At 42.0% G+C, this 20,637-nt stretch overlaps 1 protein-coding gene across 1 annotated transcript in view; it reads right to left on the reverse strand.

The window, feature by feature from the left end:
* LOC104650434 (uncharacterized) overlaps positions 1–19,081 on the reverse strand; it is a 43,033-nt gene extending 23,952 nt beyond the window's left edge. The window contains exons 1-5 of the mRNA XM_074390707.1: positions 19,042–19,081; positions 17,251–17,330; positions 13,765–13,836; positions 13,178–13,247; positions 6,920–7,099 (exon numbers count right to left, since the gene is read on the reverse strand). Of these exons, the coding sequence (XP_074246808.1) occupies positions 6,920–7,099; positions 13,178–13,247; positions 13,765–13,836; positions 17,251–17,330; positions 19,042–19,081 (442 nt within the window). The remainder of the gene's footprint in view (positions 1–6,919; positions 7,100–13,177; positions 13,248–13,764; positions 13,837–17,250; positions 17,331–19,041) is intronic.
* Between the last annotated feature and the right edge of the window lie 1,556 nt (positions 19,082–20,637).

Consider the following 20,637-nt stretch of genomic DNA (forward strand, 5'->3'; position numbering starts at 1 on the left):
TACAAAAAATCTTCTAAACATTACTAGATATAGTGGTGAGCCCTTGTATCCCCAGCTACATGGAAGACTGTTGTGGGAAGCTCATTTGAGCCGAGGAGATTGAGGCTGCAGTGAGCTATGATCACGTCACTGCACTCCAGCCTGGGTGGCAAAGCAAGATCCTGTCTCTTCAAAATAAAAAGCATTACTGTGTTACAAGTATACCCATTTCATTTTTAACTATGTAATATTGCTGTTTTTATCCTGAGGCTTAATTGCTTTAGTAAGCTAAAAAAAAAAAAAAAAAAAAAAAAAAAAAAAAAAAAAAAAAGTTTTTTTTTAGAAAAGGTAGTATTTGAAGCAGGCCATATGCACACCTTTTTATAAATTCTAGTTGTATATGCCATATATTTAGAATTACATTCTTGATATACTCAGTCTTCTTAAAACCAGCCTCCTCATATGTAACACAAGCATAATTCCCATTTTACTCCTAACTCAAAACATTGAGAGCATAAAATAAAATGAAAAAGCAGTCTGTATACTACGTAATGCACAATAAATTACAAAGCAAAGCTTTCTCTAATTAACTCAAAGGCGAAAAGTGCACAGTTAACATCCTTTGCAGAACCCAGAGCAAAATAATATTTTGAGACAACATGCGCTTTGGCTGCCCAGTGAAGTTAAGGAGAAAGTTGTCACAGGTCTTCATCGAGACCTCACCAACGTTGGCTTTTATTTTTAAATAATGAAATACAGGTTATTTCCCCTGCTTTCTTTCATGTATATTACTGCATGTTCTTTTTGTTTTTCTGCGTACCCTATCTTGGGAATCACTCCATAGCAATAAAAAGACATCTTACTCTTTTTGACAGCTCCATACTTCTCCTTCATGTAGAAGCACCAGCTTATTTTACCAGTCCTTTACTAGGCATGTCAGTTAGTTCCAATATTTAACTATTGAAAATAATGCAACGAGAACTTTGTGCATAGTTTGTTTTACATTTATGGAGTATATCTTCAGGACAAAATTCCTCAATGTTGGATGTCTGGTTTAAATGCATTTGCAAGGTTGTGAGATTGTTGCCAAATTCCCCTTCATGGAGCTGAGCCTTTTTGCATTTCCACCAGCAATCTAGGAATGCAACTTTCCTTACAGCCAAACCAAAGAACGTTCTGCCACGTTTTTGGAATTTCCCTCCATAGGAGAGACAGTAGAGCTGTCATTTGCCTTTCTCTTATGAGTGAAGATGTGTTTAAAAATCGCCTGCATTTCTTTTTCTGTGACTGGTCTATTTACCGCTTTATCATCTACTTTGAGATTCACTTGATTTTCTCAAGTCAGCCTCTTTCAGGTCATCGTTACTCTCCTCTTCGCTGTCGGCTCTCACCTGAACTACTCCACCAGCCTCTGAGCTGCTCTTCTGCTTCCACCCGTGCCTGTATTACAGCATATTCGCACGGAGCCGCTGCTCAGCCTTTTTCTTAGAGAATTAACCGTAACCCCTGGGCTATAATCCTCCAGTGGTTTTCCATCGCAACTGAAGTCCCCCTTCTCTGTGAGTGCTCACTACGTGTACAAGGCCGTCACCCACCTTATCCATCCCAGCGCCCTTTCACTCTGCTGCAGCCACCCTTGTGTCTTTCTGTCCTTTGCCTAAAACGACTTTGTTTCTATTTCAGGAATTCCAAAGCAGATATCCCTCCTGGAAGCCCTCTCCCATCATCCTCACAAGGTTCCCTTCACTTTTTTATTTTTAAAAACTATCACGATAGGGTGTCTCTGTGTTGGCCAGGCTGGTCTTAAACTTCCAGCCTCAAGGAATCCCCTCATCCTGGCTTTCCAAAGTGCTGGGATTAAAGGTGGGAGCCCCTACACACAGCCCATTTCACTTTTAAGACTCTTCACGTGTCACTTAAAGAGAACATCCAGCTCTTGCCCCCAACCCTCCATAAAACTGCCCTCCTCTTTAATTGATCACCCTGTTTTACTTTCTTCCCAGCACATCACCACCTTCACTGTTCATGTGCTATCTGCCCTTACCTCCCGATCGAATGTAAGGGTCAGACTTGGAATGGGGATCTATGTTGTCTTCCACTGTATGCCCCGCATCTGCAACACTGCCGGGCCATTTAAAAGTGCTCAAGAAATAGATTTCATTTTACCCCAAACTAGAATTCTCCCAGATCTGCTAAAGTTGTCTTTTGATTTATCATCTAAGACAGCATCAGATTTTTTAAACTGGTAGCTCTTTAGAATTAAAGACACAAGCTATCGAGATCCACAAAAACATAAATGAAGAATGTTAATGTCTATTTAAAAGTCAACGGTAACTGCAGTTTGACACAAGTATATTTAATACTAAAATACCTTAAATACAAAATGACTCATTTCATGGGTTTAATTATGTCACTAGAAAAAATATATTATCTGAATTTTATCACAAGATGTCACGCATCTGTCATCAACATGTGCTTTATGTGCGTTCTTAGAATCAAACATAACAGGATGGTGTCTGACTTTATGAAAAAAGACGGCCAATCGCAAAGGGTAGTTAAATAAATAATGCTCTAACCCGTCCGTAGTACACCAAGCAGTTATTCAAAGTCATCAGGTAGAGCAGGGTGCCCTGGCAGGCAAAGACATCCTGGATTGCGCGCTATGTGTCAAGTACAGTTTGAGAAACTTATGCCATTATTTCACTGCTTTAAGTAAAAATTACAAGATAACACATAAAATGATCCAAAAGTTTTATTTTGGCTGGGCGCGGTGGCTCAAGCCTGTAATCCCAGCACTTTGGGAGGCCGAGGCGGGTGGATCACGAGGTTAAGAGATCGAGACCATCCCGGTCAACATGGTGAAACCCTGTCTCTACTAAAAATACAAAAAATTAGCTGGGCATGGTGGCGTGTGCCTGTAATCCCAGCTACTGAGGAGGCTGAGACAGGAAAATTGCTGGAACCCAGGAGGCAGAGGTTGCGGTGAGCCGAGATCGCGCCATTGCACTCCAGCCTGGGTAACAAGGGTGAAACTCCGTCTCAAAAAAAAAAAAAAAAAAAGTTTTATTTTAGAAAAAAAGTTTGTCGAATAAAATATGATATTCAAATGCATACCAAAAATTTCCAAAAGAACCAGTACTCAAATAGTAACACAAGTGAGCTCTGGGTATTCTGAGTATAATAAATAATTTTTCTTTATTTTCTACTTCTTTTACATGAAGCACACTGATAGTAATTTTAAAAGGAGGGTTGAAAATAGCTACTAGAAAGTGGAAAGACCTGCTGCTCAGAGGTCTCTACATCGTATGCCCATTCTTTCCCTTCCCTGACCCCTCACTTGAGAGAGCCCGCAAATTAGCAGCGCTCCTAAGGTGAGAACACAGAAGGCTGCATGGAGAGTTAATGGGTCGTGATAAAATGGGATATGAGCTCCTACTGTCTTAATCTGTGTTACTTATATTACCCCCAGTCATACTAGATACACTGCCAAATAAAGGCAAGTAAGAGGAAATATGCTTGAGTCTGTCTGAGATCTAAAGTAGGTTCTTAGAACGTCTCTTTGAAATGGCTTCATGACACAACGTTCTTCTGAAATACTTCAGAAGAGAACAACGAAGCAGAGCATCATTTATGGCATGAGTTCCTGAAACTGGACTTGCCACCTAGAGAGCACTCCAGGATGTCTTTCCACAGCAGTGTGCCCTGCTCTACCTGATGACTTTACATGACTGTTTAGTGTGCCACAGAATGGTTGGAGCACTGGTTGCTGTGATATTTGTGTAAGTCACCAAAAGAATTCAATTCCTCATTATAGAAACGCTAAAATCTTTCACATCTAAATAGGAATGTATCACTTTCCAAGAAAAGTGATACACAATTTTCTGAATAAAGATATTAACAACAAACTTGGAATGTGCCTATACTTTATATTGAGTGTTCTCAACATGTTTCTTTCTTGTTTTATTTGCCCAGCCAGGCTGGAGTGTATTGGCGCGATCTCGGCTCCCTGTAACCTGCAACTCTCGGATTCAAGCGATTCTCCTGCCTCAGCCTCCCAGGTAGCTGGGATTACAGGTACGTGCCACCATGCCTCGCTAATTTTTTGTATATTTAGTAGAGACAGGGTTTCATCATGTTGGCCAGGCTGGTCCCCAACTCCTGACCTCAGGTAATCCGCCCACCTCGGCCTCCCAAAATGCTGGGATTACTGGCATAAGCCGCCACGCCTGGCCAAAGAATAAACACTGAAATTGAGGTTTCTGTTATCCCTCTATTGAATACCACAAAAATACATTTGAAGAGACATATGGAAACTGACTCTCATGCACATACACATAAAACGGTAGATTCTGTGCTCACAAACTACTTTTCCTTCAACTGCTCTGACCTAACACTTCTGACTCGTATCCTGTGCCGAATGTGTGGGGCTTTACCTGCCCTCTGGCCAGCTTCTCCTGACCATGGCATTCTCAGCTTCACATCAGTTAGCAGAAGAAACTCTTCAACATTTATTAAACTGTTGATTTGACTGGTAAATTTAGGCCATTTTGTTACCTCTGTTTTTATCCTTATCCATTTCGATAAATGTATAGACAGAAGGCAGAGCCAGGAGAGACAGTACAGGCCTGTATTGTCAGCTCTTCTACAGGCTGAGGGAGCAGGAGTGCTTAAGCCCAGGCCAGGAGTCAGAAGCCGGCCTGTGCCTCACAGCGAGGACCCATCTCTTTAGGACGAAAAATGGAGAGGTAAATGTTGCCTGTACGTTGTGTAAATTAAAATGCATAAGGAACTAATCAAGATGAAAGTAACTTCTAAGAGAGGTCTATGTTATGGGTAGACCTTACAATATAAGGCATTCTGGAGTTTGTCAAGTTCTTTAAGAACTGAGTTTGGCATCACTACGACCTCCATGTCTACCCTGATGACTTAGAACCTCAGTTCTGTTCAGTAGCTGTCTCACAGTCCCTCCAGATCTCTAAGCCTTCCTTTCTGCATCAGCAACATAGGGAGAATACACACAGGTCTTATTGTACTTGGAAGGTTCCGATAAGATGTACATGAAAACACGTTTTACATCCAAAAGAATAATGAAAAGGCTCACTTTGATCTCTCACTACCTCATCTATCAAATCGTACAGACTGTGACACACAGGCTTCCCGTACACACCAAACAAGGAGTTTCCACAGCTACTTGCATGCTTGTGTATAAGGTACAGTCTATTAAGTCTCATCATTATTTGTTCATTCTTTCACAATTTTTCAATATTCTGAAAAGGGAGTACAGCACTTCCTCATTACAAAGCACACCCATTGTGAGGCTTAATTATTCTGTGAAAGAAAATAAGAGCCAAACGGAAGTTTAAATACAAGAGCGGTTAAGACATTTTCTCCATACTAATAAAATCTCTGCCATTAAAATGAAAGAAATGAGCTGATCATATTGCTGTGTCTTTATGATATAATGTTTTCTATTTCAGTGGACTTAGTTTTTGTTCAAGGAACTGGTTACCCAGAATTATCTGTAGCTAGATTCATCTATTTCTAAAATTCTAAGGGATTTTAGACTGAAGGCTGCTGGCCCTGGCTGATGCCTATCACCCAAAAAGCCTATGTCACCCGGTTACCAGGAAACAACCAAGTCAGGCTAGTGGCTCTCAATGCCCCGCCCCACAGCCCCACCCAATGGCTCACAATGCCCATCCCTGCTGCTGCCCACCTTGTGGTCACCTGCCCCAATGTGTGACTGCATTATTCATCCTGGGCTGCCTGAGCTTTCCACTCCTGAGAACAGTGTGTGTGTGGAGGGGAGGGTGGTCGTTATCCGAAGTCACTCTGGGCGCTGAACTCAGCAGAAAACCCTGGTTACTAATGTCAGTTCCATTAGCATCTCTGTTTTCTGAGTCCGGTAGCTTTCATTTGCTCAACAGGTGCAGTGATACACAATGTTTGACTGATTTTGTAACTGAATGCTCCTCTCCTGTCCTACAAGTGTTCGTTTTTGGCTTCAATTTGACCATAGCAAAAAAATGGAACGTTTCCTCCCTCCTCCCCTTTTCCATCCTGTAGGAAGGGGAGCCATGAAAGCAAACTGTCCCCACAGGCGGGGGCTGCCTTCCAACTCTCAAGTCTCTACCCTACAAATTCAAGTCTGAAGTCATTTCATCTCTTTTGGAACCTGTAACCATGAGCTAGCTCTATCTGTCTCTCAGAACAAGGAGGTGAACAAAGCCCATGAAGTTACTGGGGTAGGGCTGAAGAGTCATTCATGTCAAAGTGGGAATTTTAAAGTACTCAGAGCTCCACGGCTAATCTTTTGGGTACAACCAAAACAAAAACCACTTTTTTTTTTTTTTTTTAGAGATCTGGCAGCAACATTTCAAACCTTTTGCAGTCATTTTAAGCATGTCCCTCAAGTTTGCCTTCAGTTTTCAAATTACAATTGGAAGAAATAAAGCTGCTTCTGTCAAGGTGACTTAAAACCATCTATTAAGAACAACATGTAATCTCTTCCATGGCAAAGTCTGTTTTAAATTTAAGAAGTCTCCAAATATTTGAGTCTGAATTATCCCAATTAGTAGCTTCCTTATCGAATAGGAGAAAAGAAACGGCCGGGCCTTTAACCGGCTCCTTCAGTGAGGTACCAGCCTAGCTGGATAGGCCAGGCCAGAGGATGGGATAGAGACTCCAAAACTGGAGTCTTTGAATTTTCATCGAGGAAAGAGAGAGACTAGACCAAAAAGGCCTCAAGCAAGAAGGCTCAACACCAAAGACAAGAGGCAGGACTAGCCTTTGCCCCCCATGCCCAGCCCTGGGAAAGGTGGCTATAGGCAGGAGGGAGCTGGAAGCTGAGGATGTCTCTGGGGTGACGGGATGGGAAGGAAGTGGGAAGGTGGTGGCCAGAGATGTGCCAGAGAGCAAATGGCACCCGTGGCTTCTTTACCTTTGCGCCTCTCTGAGTTGATGCGCCGCAAATACTGGACATCCACCACTCTGGGATATGACATGGCAGGCTCTGCAGTGGTGGATGCTGGCCCTGCAGCTGCCACAGACCGAGTCTCGGATTCACAGCACGGCACCACCTTCTGCCTGCAGCAGGCACAACAGAGGCCAGCCCTGGGGCCTAGGCAGGAAAGGAATGTTTTTCCCATGGGTGATACAGAAGGGGACCTTCAAAACAAAGCCACACACAAAAATAAAATAAAAAATAAAAAAATAAAAAAACGAACAAATAAACACAAAAAAGAACAACAAATAAAAAAACAAAGCAACACACAAAATTAAAAAAAAAAAAAAACGACCAACAGAAAAGAAACAAAGCAACAGAGCAAGCGCCAAGGGCACAGACGCTTCCGTGAGAGCAGTCGGAGCTCCTCCTCTCCCCACTAACAGCTTCCGACTGAAGGCTGCTGGCCCTGGCTGGTGCCTGTCACCCACAAAGCCTCCTATGTCACCTCGTTACCAGGAAACGACAAAGTCAGGCCAGTGGCTCACAATGCCATGCCCCACAACCCCATCCAATGGCTCACAATGCCCATCCCTGCTGCTGGCCACCTGTGGCCACCCTGCCCCTCTTGGTGACGGCATTATTCATCCTGGGCTGCCTGAGATATTCCATTTTCACTATACGCCTCAAAGGGCTCTGAAATGTCCCTTCATAGATTCTGTACAGAGAGCGTGTCTAACCTGTGAATAAAAACTAAGAACTAAGGTTTCATTCTGCGTGATAAACCCACAAACACAAAGCATTTTCCCAGAATCCTCTGGGGCCCACCTCTCACCTTCAACTTCCTGTTCCTGGTTATTTGGGCTTCTGTCTTGTGTGCTCTGTCAGGTTTAGGCCTTGTAAGGGTGGGTTCCATGTCTCCACTCATTTATACCTGCCCAGTAGGGCTGACTCTTGGGAGGGTCTTCATGGTGACTGAGGCCATGGATCCTTCACACTCTTCCTTGAATACACTTGACATGAAATACTCATCCTGAAACGATGCTTTGAAAGTGATGCTTCCAGTGAATTATGGGTCCACTGTATTATGGGTCCCTAGCACCCAATACATGGCACGTAAGAAACAAATGAAAAGTAGTGACTGAATGAACAAGTGCGCCTACAAGGTGAGAGAAAAGTGGTCCTACTAACTAGGTGTGCTACGAAGGCATGTGGGACTGTTGGATTCGCTATTTCATAGTAGGCCTGGGGCTTTGAAGCCTGGCATTTCCTCATTCTAAACCTCAAATTCCAATAAATTACCACCAAGTGGACAGAGGTCCACGGGCCAGAGCTCTTGGTGTGAACAACGGACCTTTTTTGGGTGTGATTAATGGACAGGGACTACACAAAACTAAAAACAATGTTTGTGTGCTGACTACCTGCAAGCCACGGTGATAAAGCACTCTGTATACATGATCTTATTCAATGCTTGTTACAAATCCATGAAGTGGATTTTTAGACAAGCTTTCTATTCTGGAGCTTTTTGAACAAGAGGCTAGTGTAGTGAGCTTTCCCCTACTCAGCAGCAGATTCAGATATTTGTTATCTCATGGCCAATCTTGTTAAATGTACACTCCTACATGCTTCTCCTCTTCCTCTCGTGATTTTATAGCAAATCCCACACATCATATAACTTCCCCCCGACTGTCTTGGTATATGTCTGTAAAAGATACGATTCTTGCTTGTTCAAGACAAGGTCTCTGTCACGCAGGGTGGAGTTCAGTGGCATGATCTTGGTTCACTGTAGCCTCTCTTGCCTCAGCTTCCTGAGTAGCTGCAACTACACACTCACACCACAATGCCCAGCTAATTGTTTTATTTGTATTTTAGTAGAGACAGGGTCTTGCTATGTTGCCCGGGCTGGTCTAAAATTCCTGGATTCAAAGGATCTTCCTGCCTTGACCTCCCACACTACTGAGATTATAGGTGTGAACCACTGTGCCCGGAGACAAGAACTCTTTAAAAAATGTAATCCCAATACCATCATCAACCAACCTTCTCACACCACTGCTCTTTATCACTGTCAACTCTCCTGCTAGCTCTAGATTTCCAGTCATTTCATATATTTATAGTTTGAATCAGGATCCAAATAAAGTCTCTCTTTGGCATTGTTTGATTCACCTCTTGGGTTGTTTGTGATCATGACAGCTTCCCACTTTGATCTGTGTTGTCCCTTGCAGTTCATTTATTCAATAATTCAGGCCGTTTCCCCAAAGTTTGGATTATGCTAAGTGTATTCTCATTATGCTGTTTCCCATATTGTGAATTTTGCTAATTGTATATTGCGATGTTGGTTAACTTGCTCTTCACTTTGTTCTCGTTTTTATAAATTAGTAGTTGGATCTCAACACTTGGTCATATTCAGGTTGGACTTGAGGGTCAGGACAAAAAGACTGTGCTAGTTTCTTCTGAGAGGAGGTGTGTACTCACTGAATATCTTTTCTTTTTTAATCAGTGATGTTAATGGCCATTGATCAATTATGGATTGAACAATGAAGGTATTGTTTTATCATTCCTTCTTCATTTATGAGCTGCCATACTTCCAGAAAGAGATACTGCTACCCTAAGAAGGGCCTTGTATGAAGAAAACAGTAACGTAAATATAAAAAAGAGATGCTGCTTCTTATAAATGGTATTACTCACTTGTACAATTTATATAGAAAACGCCAGTTCGTGGCTTGATTTCTTCTGTTTACCATTTTTCAAAATGATGGGCTGTTTCATTTACATCCTTCAATGGTCACCACTTCTATTACTTAATTTATGTAGACAGGGAGGGTCTAGCTGTGTTGCCCAGGCTGGTATGCAGAGAAGCAGTCATGCCACTACAGCCTCAATCATCTAGGCTCAGGTGACCCTCCCATCTCAGCTTCCTGAGTAGCTGGGACCAAAGGCATGGGCCCTCGTACCCGAGTAATTTAAAAAATGTTTTGTAGAGACAAAGTCCCCCTGTGTTGCACAGGCTGGTCTTGAACTCCTGGATGAAGTGATCCTCCTAACCTAGCCTCCCAGAGTGTTGAAATTACAGGCATCAGGAACTGTGCCAGCCCACTTTTATTTTTTCAAAAAGATCACTATGAATGCAGACATTCAAACATATCTGACATATCTCCATTCACTGAAACTATTATCCTGATTAATGCACAAAATGTCCTATCGTTGGTTAGAAGGAGTCCCTTCAGATTGGCCCTTCAGACATGTTGAAATCATCCTAATGATTTTTGATGGATTCTCTGCTCTCCAGATCACAGTATGTTCCAGGCTCCTTACATATTTCTGGCCTAGACCTGAAATCAGCACTTTCTCCAGGAAGGCTTGTTTTCTTTCATTGGGCAATGGTATTTTGAGCCTACAACCTTAGCGCTAGGGGTAAATAGTTTAATTTTAAAACTTAAAACACTGCCTGGCTCATGCCTGTAATCCCAACACTTCGGGAGGCCGAGACGGGTGGATCACCTGAGGTCATGACTTTCACACCAGCCTGGACAACACGGTGAAACCCCATCTGTACTAAAAATACAAAAAATTAGCCAGGCATCATGGCGGGAGCTTGGGAGGCTAAGGCAGAAGAATCGCTTGAATCTGGGAGGCGGACGTTATGGTAAGCTGAGATTGCGTCATTGTGCTCCAGCTTGGGCAAAAACAGCAAAACACTGTCTCAAAAAAAAAAAAAAATTAAAAAAATTAACAGCTTTATAGAGGTGTAATTTACATATTAAAATTTAACCATTTTAAGTGTACAATGATGTGTGTATGTGTGTGTGTGAGAGAGAGAGAGAGAGAGGGTTATCACTCTGATACCAAGGCTGGAGTGCAGTGGTGCCATCATGGCTCACGGCAGCCTCAACCCCTTGGGATCCGGTCATCCTCCTGCCTCAGCTTCCTGAGTACCTGAGACTACAGGCTTGTGCCACCACACCTGTTTAAGTGTTTAAATTATTTGTAGAGATGGAGTCTCTCTCTGTTTCCCAGGCTGTTCTTGAACTCCTGGGCTCAAGTGATCTTCTTGCCGTGGCCTCCCAAAGTGCTGGGATTACAGGTGTGAGCCACTGTGCTTGGTCCAATTCAATGATTTTTAGTATATTTACCGAATTATGTAACAATCACCAAAATCTAGTTTAAGAGCATTTCATCATCCCAGAAAGAAACCTGTGCCCATCAGAGTCACTTTTCAGTCTCATTCCCAGCCCTAGTCAAACAGTAAGCTGCTTTCTATCTCTATGTTAAGCTGTTCTGGACCTCTCATATAAACAAAATCATGCGATGTGTTTTCTTCTGCATCTGGCTTCTTTCACGAAGCATTGTGTTGTTGAGTGACCACTTTGGTAGCAGGCCTCAGAACTCATTTTTGATTGCTGCATAGTATTCCTTTGTATTCCGACACGTGAATTCCTTCGTCAGTTGATGGGCATTTGGCTCGTCTCCACTTTTTGGTTCTTGAGAGTGTTGTGAACATTCACCTATAAGTCTGTGTGTGAACAACATTTTCATTTTTCCTGCTTTGATACCTAGAAATAAAGTTCCTGACTTTAAGGCAAATTTGACTTTATTTTACTAGGATTTTTGTCTTCAGCCCTTGGCAGTTCTGCTAGAGAAGGCAATCTTATTTTTAACAATTTTGAGAAACTGTCAGACTATCTTCCAAAAAAGTGGCTGTACCATTTTACATCCCCACGGGCAGTGTATGAGGGTACTGTCCTCCACATGCTCTCCAGTGCTTGGTGTTATGCGTCTGCTTGGTTGTAGTTATTCTAGTGGGTAGAAAGAGACATCTCATGATGGATTAATTTGCATTTTCCTAGTGACTAACGATGTTGAACACTTTTTAATGTGCTTATTGGACATTAAAATATTATCTTTGGAGAAACGTTTCTTCATGTTCTTTTCCCATTTTCAATTGGATTGTCGTTTAATATTGAGTTGTAAGAGTTCTTCTGGATATCTCAGTTATTAGACATATGATTTATAAATATTTTCTCCCATTCTGCGGGCTGTCTTCCCCTTTCCTGATTGTATCTTTTCATGTGCCAAAATTTTAAATTCAGCTGATGTTCAGTTTTTTTTTTTCTTGCTTTTTCCCTCTCCTCCTTTTCCAGGTCTCATTAGGTAGCCCTGACTGGTCTTCAACTGTGCTTTCAATGTTGTATCTAAGACATCAGTGCCTTACACAAGAGCACAAGAATTTACTCTCATGTTTTCTTCTAAGAGTTTTATTGTTTTAGTTTTACATTTAGGTCTGTGATCTGTTTTCAGTTAATTTTTGTGTATGGTGTTAGGCAGGGACCCAGATTAATTTATTTGTACATGAATACCCAGTTGCCTCAGCACCATTTGTTGAAAAGTCTATTTGTGGTTGGAAACAGTGGTTCATGACTGTCATCTCAGCACTTTGGGAGGCCAAGGCCGGAGTTCTGCTTGAATCCAGGAGTTTAGGGCTAACATTTGCCTAATTCTCCCCAGAATTTCTCCAACAACTGCCTAATTCATCCCCCACACCCAGCCCTGGGTAACCACCATTCTACTCTCTGCTTCTGTGAGTTCAACATTTTTTCTTTTTTCTATTTCTCCTTCCCTCCCTCCTTTCTTTCTCTCTCTCTCTCGTTAATTAATCAGTTCCTAAGCAGAGTTCAACTTTTTAAGGATCCACACATGAATGACATCATGCAGTATTTGACTTTTGGTGCTCTGCTTATTTCACTTAGCATAATGTCGTCCAGTTTCTTCCATGTCATCGCAAATACAACAATTTTTTTTCTATTTTAAGGCTGAATAATATTCCATTGTGAATACAGAAACATATATTCCTATATTCCTCACAGTTCTGTGTTAAGCCTCAATAGTATGCCATTGTGACTACAGGCATACATATTCCCTTTTTCCTACATTTTATTGTATGCAAGGATTGTCTTTTCTCCACATCGTCACCAACACGTGTTATCCTAATCCCTGTCACAATTCCAGTGGTATTCCCCATTGAAATAGAAAAAACTATGTCTAAAACTTATATGGAAGCACAAAAGATCCTGAATAACCAAAGCAATTTTGACTGAACACAAGAGCAAAGCTGGAAGAATCACACTACCTCATCTCAAAGTCTACTATAAAGCCATAGTAGTGAAAAAAGCATGGTACTGCTACAAAGATAGACATGATGGACCACTGGAACAAAACAGAGAGCCCGGAAATAAATCCATGGATTTACAATGAACGAACCTTCCACAAAAATGCCAAGAACATGCAGCCCAGAAAAGACATTCTGTTCACAAAATGCTGTTGGGAAAACCTAATATCCACAGGCAAAAGAATAAAATTGAACCTCTTTCACCCCATATATAAAAATCAACTTGAAGGCCGGGCGCGGTGGCTCAAGCTTGTAATCCGAGCACTTTGGGAGGCCGAGGCGGGTGGATCACGAGGTCGAGAGATCGAGACCATCCTGGTCAACATGGTGAAACCCCGTCTCTACTAAAAATACAAAAAATTAGCTGGGCATGGTGGCACGTGCCTGTAATCCCAGCTACTCAGGAGGCTGAGGCAGGAGAATTGCCTGATCCCAGGAGGCGGAGGTTGCGGTGAGCCGAGATCGCGCCATTGCACTCCAGCCTGGGTAACAAGAGTGAAACTCCGTCTCAAAAAAAAAAAAAAAAAAAAAATCAACTTGAAATGGGTTAAATGCTTAAATGTAATACCTGAAAAGCTTCTTGACATTGGTGTAGCAAAAATTTTATGAATATGACCCCAAAAGCACACGGAACAGATGCAAACACAGACAAATGGGCTTTCATCAAACTAAAACTTACACGGAGCACAGGAAACAACAGAATAAAGAAACAATCTACAGAGTCACACTTCAGAGGGAACACCGGCACTACCTGCAACGCAGAAACAAAGCTTTATGAGGGGCACGTCGTGCTGTGGATTGTTTGCACAACGTTCTGTTTCTCTCAATGAATACTGAAAACCTGATCAGAAACGTAGTCAACTGCTACAGTAATCAGAACAGCATGGTACTGGTACCGCAACAGAGACGTAGACCAATGGAACAGAACAGAGCTTCATTGGACAGGACAGAACGGGCGGCCACAGAGGCCTGGGACAGATGTTTTGTCCCCGCAACACAGCAGGGAGCACACTTCATGGCGTGCTGATGCTTACTGAATGGTACAACTGAGGACTGGGTGATTCTGTTTGACACGGCAAGTCTACTTCGCCACGACAGGCAGTGCAGCACGTTAGTTTATAGATTAGCCTTTGGCGTTAGGGAGATCCAGCTCTGGGTGTATCTCGTGAATAATTTACTTACCTGAGACTCACATTCCTCATCTGTATAATGAAGAGAACAAAATTAATAATGCCTCAAAGTGATTGTGATGCTACAAGGAGGCAACATAGAGAAGTGACCACATATTATCCAAGACTCAAATGTGTATCAGTTATCCTTTTCATTTTAATAATTTAAGCAGCTGTTATTAAGAACAGTCATGTGGCATAGTGACATTTTGATCAATGATTACTTACATGGCTGGCGTCAGACTAACCACAGTGATTGAATTTTTAGGGAGAGATAAAACTAAGAGTTGACAAGGACTTGGAGAAATGTCTCCTCACATATGCTGCTACAGGAGCATGAATTAGCATCACCATTTTGAAAAATATTTGACACTGTTCATGACAATAAAAGATATGTTCCCTTATAACAGTCTACTTCAAAGAAATGAGTGCCAGTATTATTCCAAAACAACTGACAAAAATACTTAAAGCAACATTACTTCTCACAGCCATAATTACTTAAAAACAAAAAAAGAAAATTCTATGTCAATCTACAGTAGAGTGGATAAAGTATAATAATTGACTACACTGGAATGGTATGCAACAGGGAAATGGAAGTTACATTTACAGTTACACTTACGAACATGAATGAATTTCAAATCATAATGGGAGTGAAAAAGCCAGACACCGAGAAACACATATTGACTTATTCTATGTATAACAGTCCAGATATGGAGAGGTCTGAACAAGTCATTAGCAGTCAGAGCAGGTCCCTTAAGGGAGAAGATTAAAGGAGGAGGGAGATTTCAGGGAGGGACAGGGATGTCTGCACTTGTGCCATCTCACCCTCTCAGACATCACGGTCCCAAAAGAGGGTGCTGGCAATATTTAGGTGGTTCAAAGGTGTCATGAAGAAAAGCAAATGACACACAGCAGCAAACTCAGGTCTTTAATGAAGTGCCCCAGACTGGATAGAGGGTGCCCACTTAGTTTTGTATCTTATTATGTAAAATGAGGATCCTCCAAAGAGAAAAATGTCATCCGTAGCATGGACAGAATTATGTGCTATCAGCACATTTTATCATGTGGGGTTTCCTGAATAATTTTTAACAATCTGTGAATAAAAGGTCCAGAACTTAAGTTATAAATATCAAAATTAGAGTACAACGGAAGCCTGATTTTTGAAGACAGGAAATAGTGTAATGCCATCTTCTGTGGGAAGGAACTCTTGGTTTCCCCAAAAATTAGAGAACTGGAGAGAAAGAAGCCTCATCTCAGAATCTGTGGTAGGGGTGAGAAGTGGAGGCTACAAATGTCATTAAGGTCATACTTCTCCCGCCTTCCCAGGAGACTGGAGATGTACCAGGGAGCCCAGAGTGAATATTCACTCTGTCATCCACCCCTGGGAGACCCCTTTAAACCCACAGAGAGGACAGAAACATAAATGTGCTATAACAAGTCTTAAAAGTTCAGAGGGTGATTACCAATTTCACCTTGGCACACAGCAGAACTTTTTCTCCAAGTTCAAGTAAATGCCTGTGAGAGAGATGTTCCCACAGATCCTTTCCTTTTATTACAGATGACATTCAATGACCAGCCCTACATCCCTTGTGCATAATCCCAAGAGTGCTGATTAATCCAAAGCAAAGGTTCTGATGTTTCACTGGGCAGAAAAGAGCGGGCATAGGAGCAAAGATCATCTCTAATGAACACAACACCCTCACTTCCCAGAGAGATAGTTCCTACCTTTATGACAACAAACTCTGAAAAGAACAAACCAAACCTCACACACATTTTCATTTTCTTCCTGATTTCATACCCCCTTCTTCAGCCCCTCAAGCAGCAGGGATAACGTGAAGGCTCTCAGGAACCCTTTCCCATCAGGTCCTACCTGGAAAGTAGTTCCCTACCTTGGGGGTCGTCTTCAGTGAGCCTGAAGTCGCTCCCCTAAGCCAGCCTTTAGAAACAAAAACATCAGGACAAGTCATTAGAAAGAGTGACTCACCCACACCTCTTCCTCCAGCTGAAGCCACGCTGCCTCACACATCATTCCCTGGTCTTCGCTCTGGGTAGACAAACCTTCCTACAGCCTCTCTGGCTGGAGTTCTATATTGGCCAAATGACTTTCTCTCAGGAGACCCCCAATCCTCCTTCCCAGCGGGATCCCAGAATCAGGTTTCTATACACTCAAGCAGCAAGTTGGTCCCTCATGAAGTGAGTTACTTCACGGTACTTACTTCTCACTCTCTCCTGGGATAGTTTCTGCAATTAAACAAAAGAAAACAGGCTAGGCATGGTGGCTCACGCCTGTAATTCCAGCACTTTGGGAGGCCGAGATTGAGACCATCCTGGTCAACATGGTGAAACCCCGTCTCTACTAAAAATACAAAAAATTAGCTGGGCATGGTGGCACGTGCCTGTAATCCCAGCTACTTAGGAGGCTGAGGCAGGAGAATTGCCTGAACCCAGGAGATGGAGGTTGCAGTGAGCCGAGATGGTGCCATTGCACTCCATCCTGGGTAACAAGAGCGAAACTCTGTCTCAAAACAAACAAACAAACAAACAAACAAAAGAAAACATTATGAGGATGAGATTCTGCGGTGCCCTTCACATAGAGCTGCTATTCCCTTGGCAAGGGTAGAAAACCAGAAGCAGTACAGTAGCTGAGCCATAGGTCAACAGCCCCAAAACCATGAGGATGTTTATGGGAAAATAAGATCTTTATTCACAGAATTCACCTTCAAAGTTTATTTAATAGGGAAACACACAGTGCTTAATTCACGGAGGAAAACGTTTTCAGGACAGTGCCTCTGCATTACAGCCCATAATGGATGCTGTCATTTGAAAACCTCCCAGTGTATTGCGTGTTAGTTGCGAAGACATTCCCACTGTATTGCAAACTCACAGAGAACTGCATATGCTGTACCTAATGTACAATTTCAGACTTTCATATCAAAATTAATTGAGAATAAATCACAAAAGCAAATGTCTTTAGAAGACAAAAAAAAGAGTCTTACATAGAGGCTTTGCTCCTCCAGGTCTTCTTCCCCTTCCCAGGATCTGAGTCCGACCGTGCTCGCCTGGTCATCTGAAGACACTGGAAGGACACAGAGGGAAGCTCAGCACCCTGGTGGTTGGTGGCTGTGAGTCACTCAGGGAGCTCTGCTGGATGTGGGGTATGGAGGTGGGTGATGATCAAGCACGGACTGAGTTGCTGCTGGGCTGTCCCCATGGGTGGAAGAGGGCTGGCCAGGGAGGGCAGCAGGAAGGAGATGAGACATGGAGGTCTCCGCCTCGTACTGGAGGCATCATGCAGCAACACAAGAGTCAATAGAAAATGAAACTCAAATGCACACTAAGCTTCAATGCAAGAGTGCCTTTCTGCCTCTTAGACGTTTTGAAGCTCTTTTAAACAAACAGCATATTCAAGACTATGTCAGTACTCTAGGACCCAATCACACCGGTGCCAGATTTAGCATCAGTTTTAAAGATGCATAATAAAAACCTGGGTCTACCCAGACACTTATCTGAACCCAGACACTTCTATTGATTCCAGGTTTTTAAACTCTTTCTACCAATTGACAATCAGAAAATCTTGAAATCCTTCTTATGACCTGGAGCCCCGACCTTCTCCCACTTTCTGTGGTCCTGTCTTTCTAAACGGAAGAAATTTACATCTTGCATGTATTAATTGATGTCTCATGTCTCCCTAAAACATGTAAAAACCAAACTGCAGCCCGATCATCTTGGACATATGTACTCAGGATGTCCTGGGGCTGTGTCACCAGCATGTCCTTAACCTTGGCAAATTAAACTTCTAAATTGATTGATTTGGATACTTTTTGATTTGCAATGTGTAATCATGGTGGGGTATATTTTTTAGAAGAGGACACTAGGGATTTATCGTGTGAAACAGAAATAACAATAATATTTATTTATATGATTTACGTCCCAAGAATATTTTTCCATTTATGGATTCACATAAAGGGAAATGGCTGTCACATAAATGGCTGTCACTGCAGTTCTGTTTTTTAGACTTTTCAAACCTTGAATAAAAGCTAAGTTGAACAGACAGATGGATTCAATTCTAGGCAAAACAGTCTATTGTAGTTATGTACTAAACTTTTGTTACAGTCGATGATGGAAGAATTGGAAATACTGAAATTATATTCTATAGAACAGCCAATGTTAATCACGCAAGAGTCCCTTCTTCAGTCCACCTTTCCTTTGTCATGCATGTGTAGTAATCGCCTAGGGAGGATCCTGTCTTTGTACTCGCCAGTCCATCGAGCATAGTGTATTTCAGGAAGGGAGACATGGGCTGGATGCTGATGTGTTTTAACTCTGCAGTGCGGAGCTGCACTGAGTGTGGTGAACTAGTAACCCAATGCTTTTTTGCTGTCTTAATTGTCATTGCGTCTAATGAATGTAGTTTGCAGGATTTGATTATTTCTAGGTCTTGTGGTGATAAGAGTTTTCAACTGTCTCAAAAATATCTCATTCACCTTATTTGTTTGGGGCCAACTGCTGAGGAATGTCCCTAGCACTGAAAGGAGTTTCTCAGTATTTCTAAGTACTGCTTCTTAATATTGAGAACTTGCATTTGACCCTGTTGTCAGAGGCATCTGGGACAGCTCTGTATTATTCACACCAATGGCTGTGCCATATCCTGCAGTTACATTCACTGTTGTCGGCCCTAAGCCAAGTGACTGTTGCAGCCATCTTGGAATCACAGACAGTGTTTGGGATCTCCGTAGACTCATGTAAATCTAGAACTAGCATGTGTGAGGGAACCAACCTATGCCTACCCATGATGGCAGGGTTGAGAGCCATCCTCCTGAGGGTCATAACCGTAGTTCAACAATTCATTATCAATTCAGCATTAGAGCTATATCCCTAGGTTCATATCTTGCCTCCTTCCTTTAGGGGCTTAGAAGCAAGGGCACATTCATTAGCCCTTCGGTTTCTCCATTCAAGGAGTGTGTGGATAGTAAACAATTACTGTTTAGGTGAGGTCTGTAGTAAAGATTGAATGGGTGTATTAAAATAAACTGTGTATTGCAGATCTTCAGAATGGTAAATTAAATAACTGACTTGCTTGATATCTTAAAGCTTAACATCTTCCAGAGCTGCATGCAAACCCAAGAGATAAGCTCCCAAGTCAGGGGTGGTGCCATAATGTACAACTGCTCTGTCCAAAAACAGTCATTTCAACTGCACTCTAAACTTGGGACAAAAGAATGAGATACGAGTGTCAAAAATGCTTTTGGTGACATCCTGATTCCACACAGTGGCTACTTCTGAAAAAAAGAAACAATTTAAGTTCATGTGGTCTACAAAATGAGCCAGTGAATTGATGAAAGATCAACAGATACCTGGTCAAATGGAATGAACATCAGTTTACGTGGGGAGGAGAATTATCTACCATAATGGAAGGTTCTAAGCATGTGATATCATATCCTGTATGATTTCTTTCTCTTAAATGAAAAGTGGCTCAAACTTGAGGCTGTTGCCAAGTTATGGAGATGACCGTAGCTTAGCCGTGGAAGGTGCTCTGGATAGTGTCACGGGAGACCTGATTTGTGCATTGCTTCCTTCTGAGGAGGGTCATAGGTTGGGTGAAAGCATATTATTCATATCTCTGTACATAGGGAATTTTGAATAATCCACAAAAGTATGTTTAAAACTATGTTTTGGTAAGTAACCTGGCCTAGACACAGATATTATCAGTATGTATTTGGGAAAACTTGTGATATGAGTAGAAGCAACATGCTATCAAATACTGTGAACTAAACATACACTCAGGCTGATGTAAGGAGGGACGCCATGGGAATAGCAACATTAGGTTTCTTTCTTGTGCATTTTCCTTCACACTTCCACATTCCAGATTCACTTCAGATTCTGAAGTCCAGAGTTTAAAAGATAGTTGATGGTGGAAAGACAGAAGCACAAGAGACATTCCTATATTCTTCCAGTTAACATGAAAAGGGAAGTTAGGTATGCAGAATCTAATCAGAAATACTGCATTTTACCTTATGGAAAAATAATAAATACAACAGCATGAACAAAGAATTAAAACTATAAATTAGGAATAAGTAGGCAATGTGTTTCTTGAACAACCTTACTACACCAATTGGAAGGACACCATTCAGTAGGTGAATATGAACAGACCTACACAGAAACAATATGCTTGAGAAGAGAGGTATGAAGCTGAGAACTTCTTTGACATTCTGCATATGGAAAATCAGAGAGTCTACAAGAATGCTATTCATGCTAATAAATTCATCAAAATTGCAGAGCACAAGGTGAACACTCAAACGGCAGTTGTGTTAATATGCACTCAATATAAACAATCCAATAGTAAGATTACAAATGTAATTCCATGGATAGCCTCTGAAATCATT

This window comes from Saimiri boliviensis, chromosome 20, assembly GCF_048565385.1.
Source record: "Saimiri boliviensis isolate mSaiBol1 chromosome 20, mSaiBol1.pri, whole genome shotgun sequence".
NCBI classification, from domain to species: domain Eukaryota; kingdom Metazoa; phylum Chordata; class Mammalia; order Primates; family Cebidae; genus Saimiri; species Saimiri boliviensis.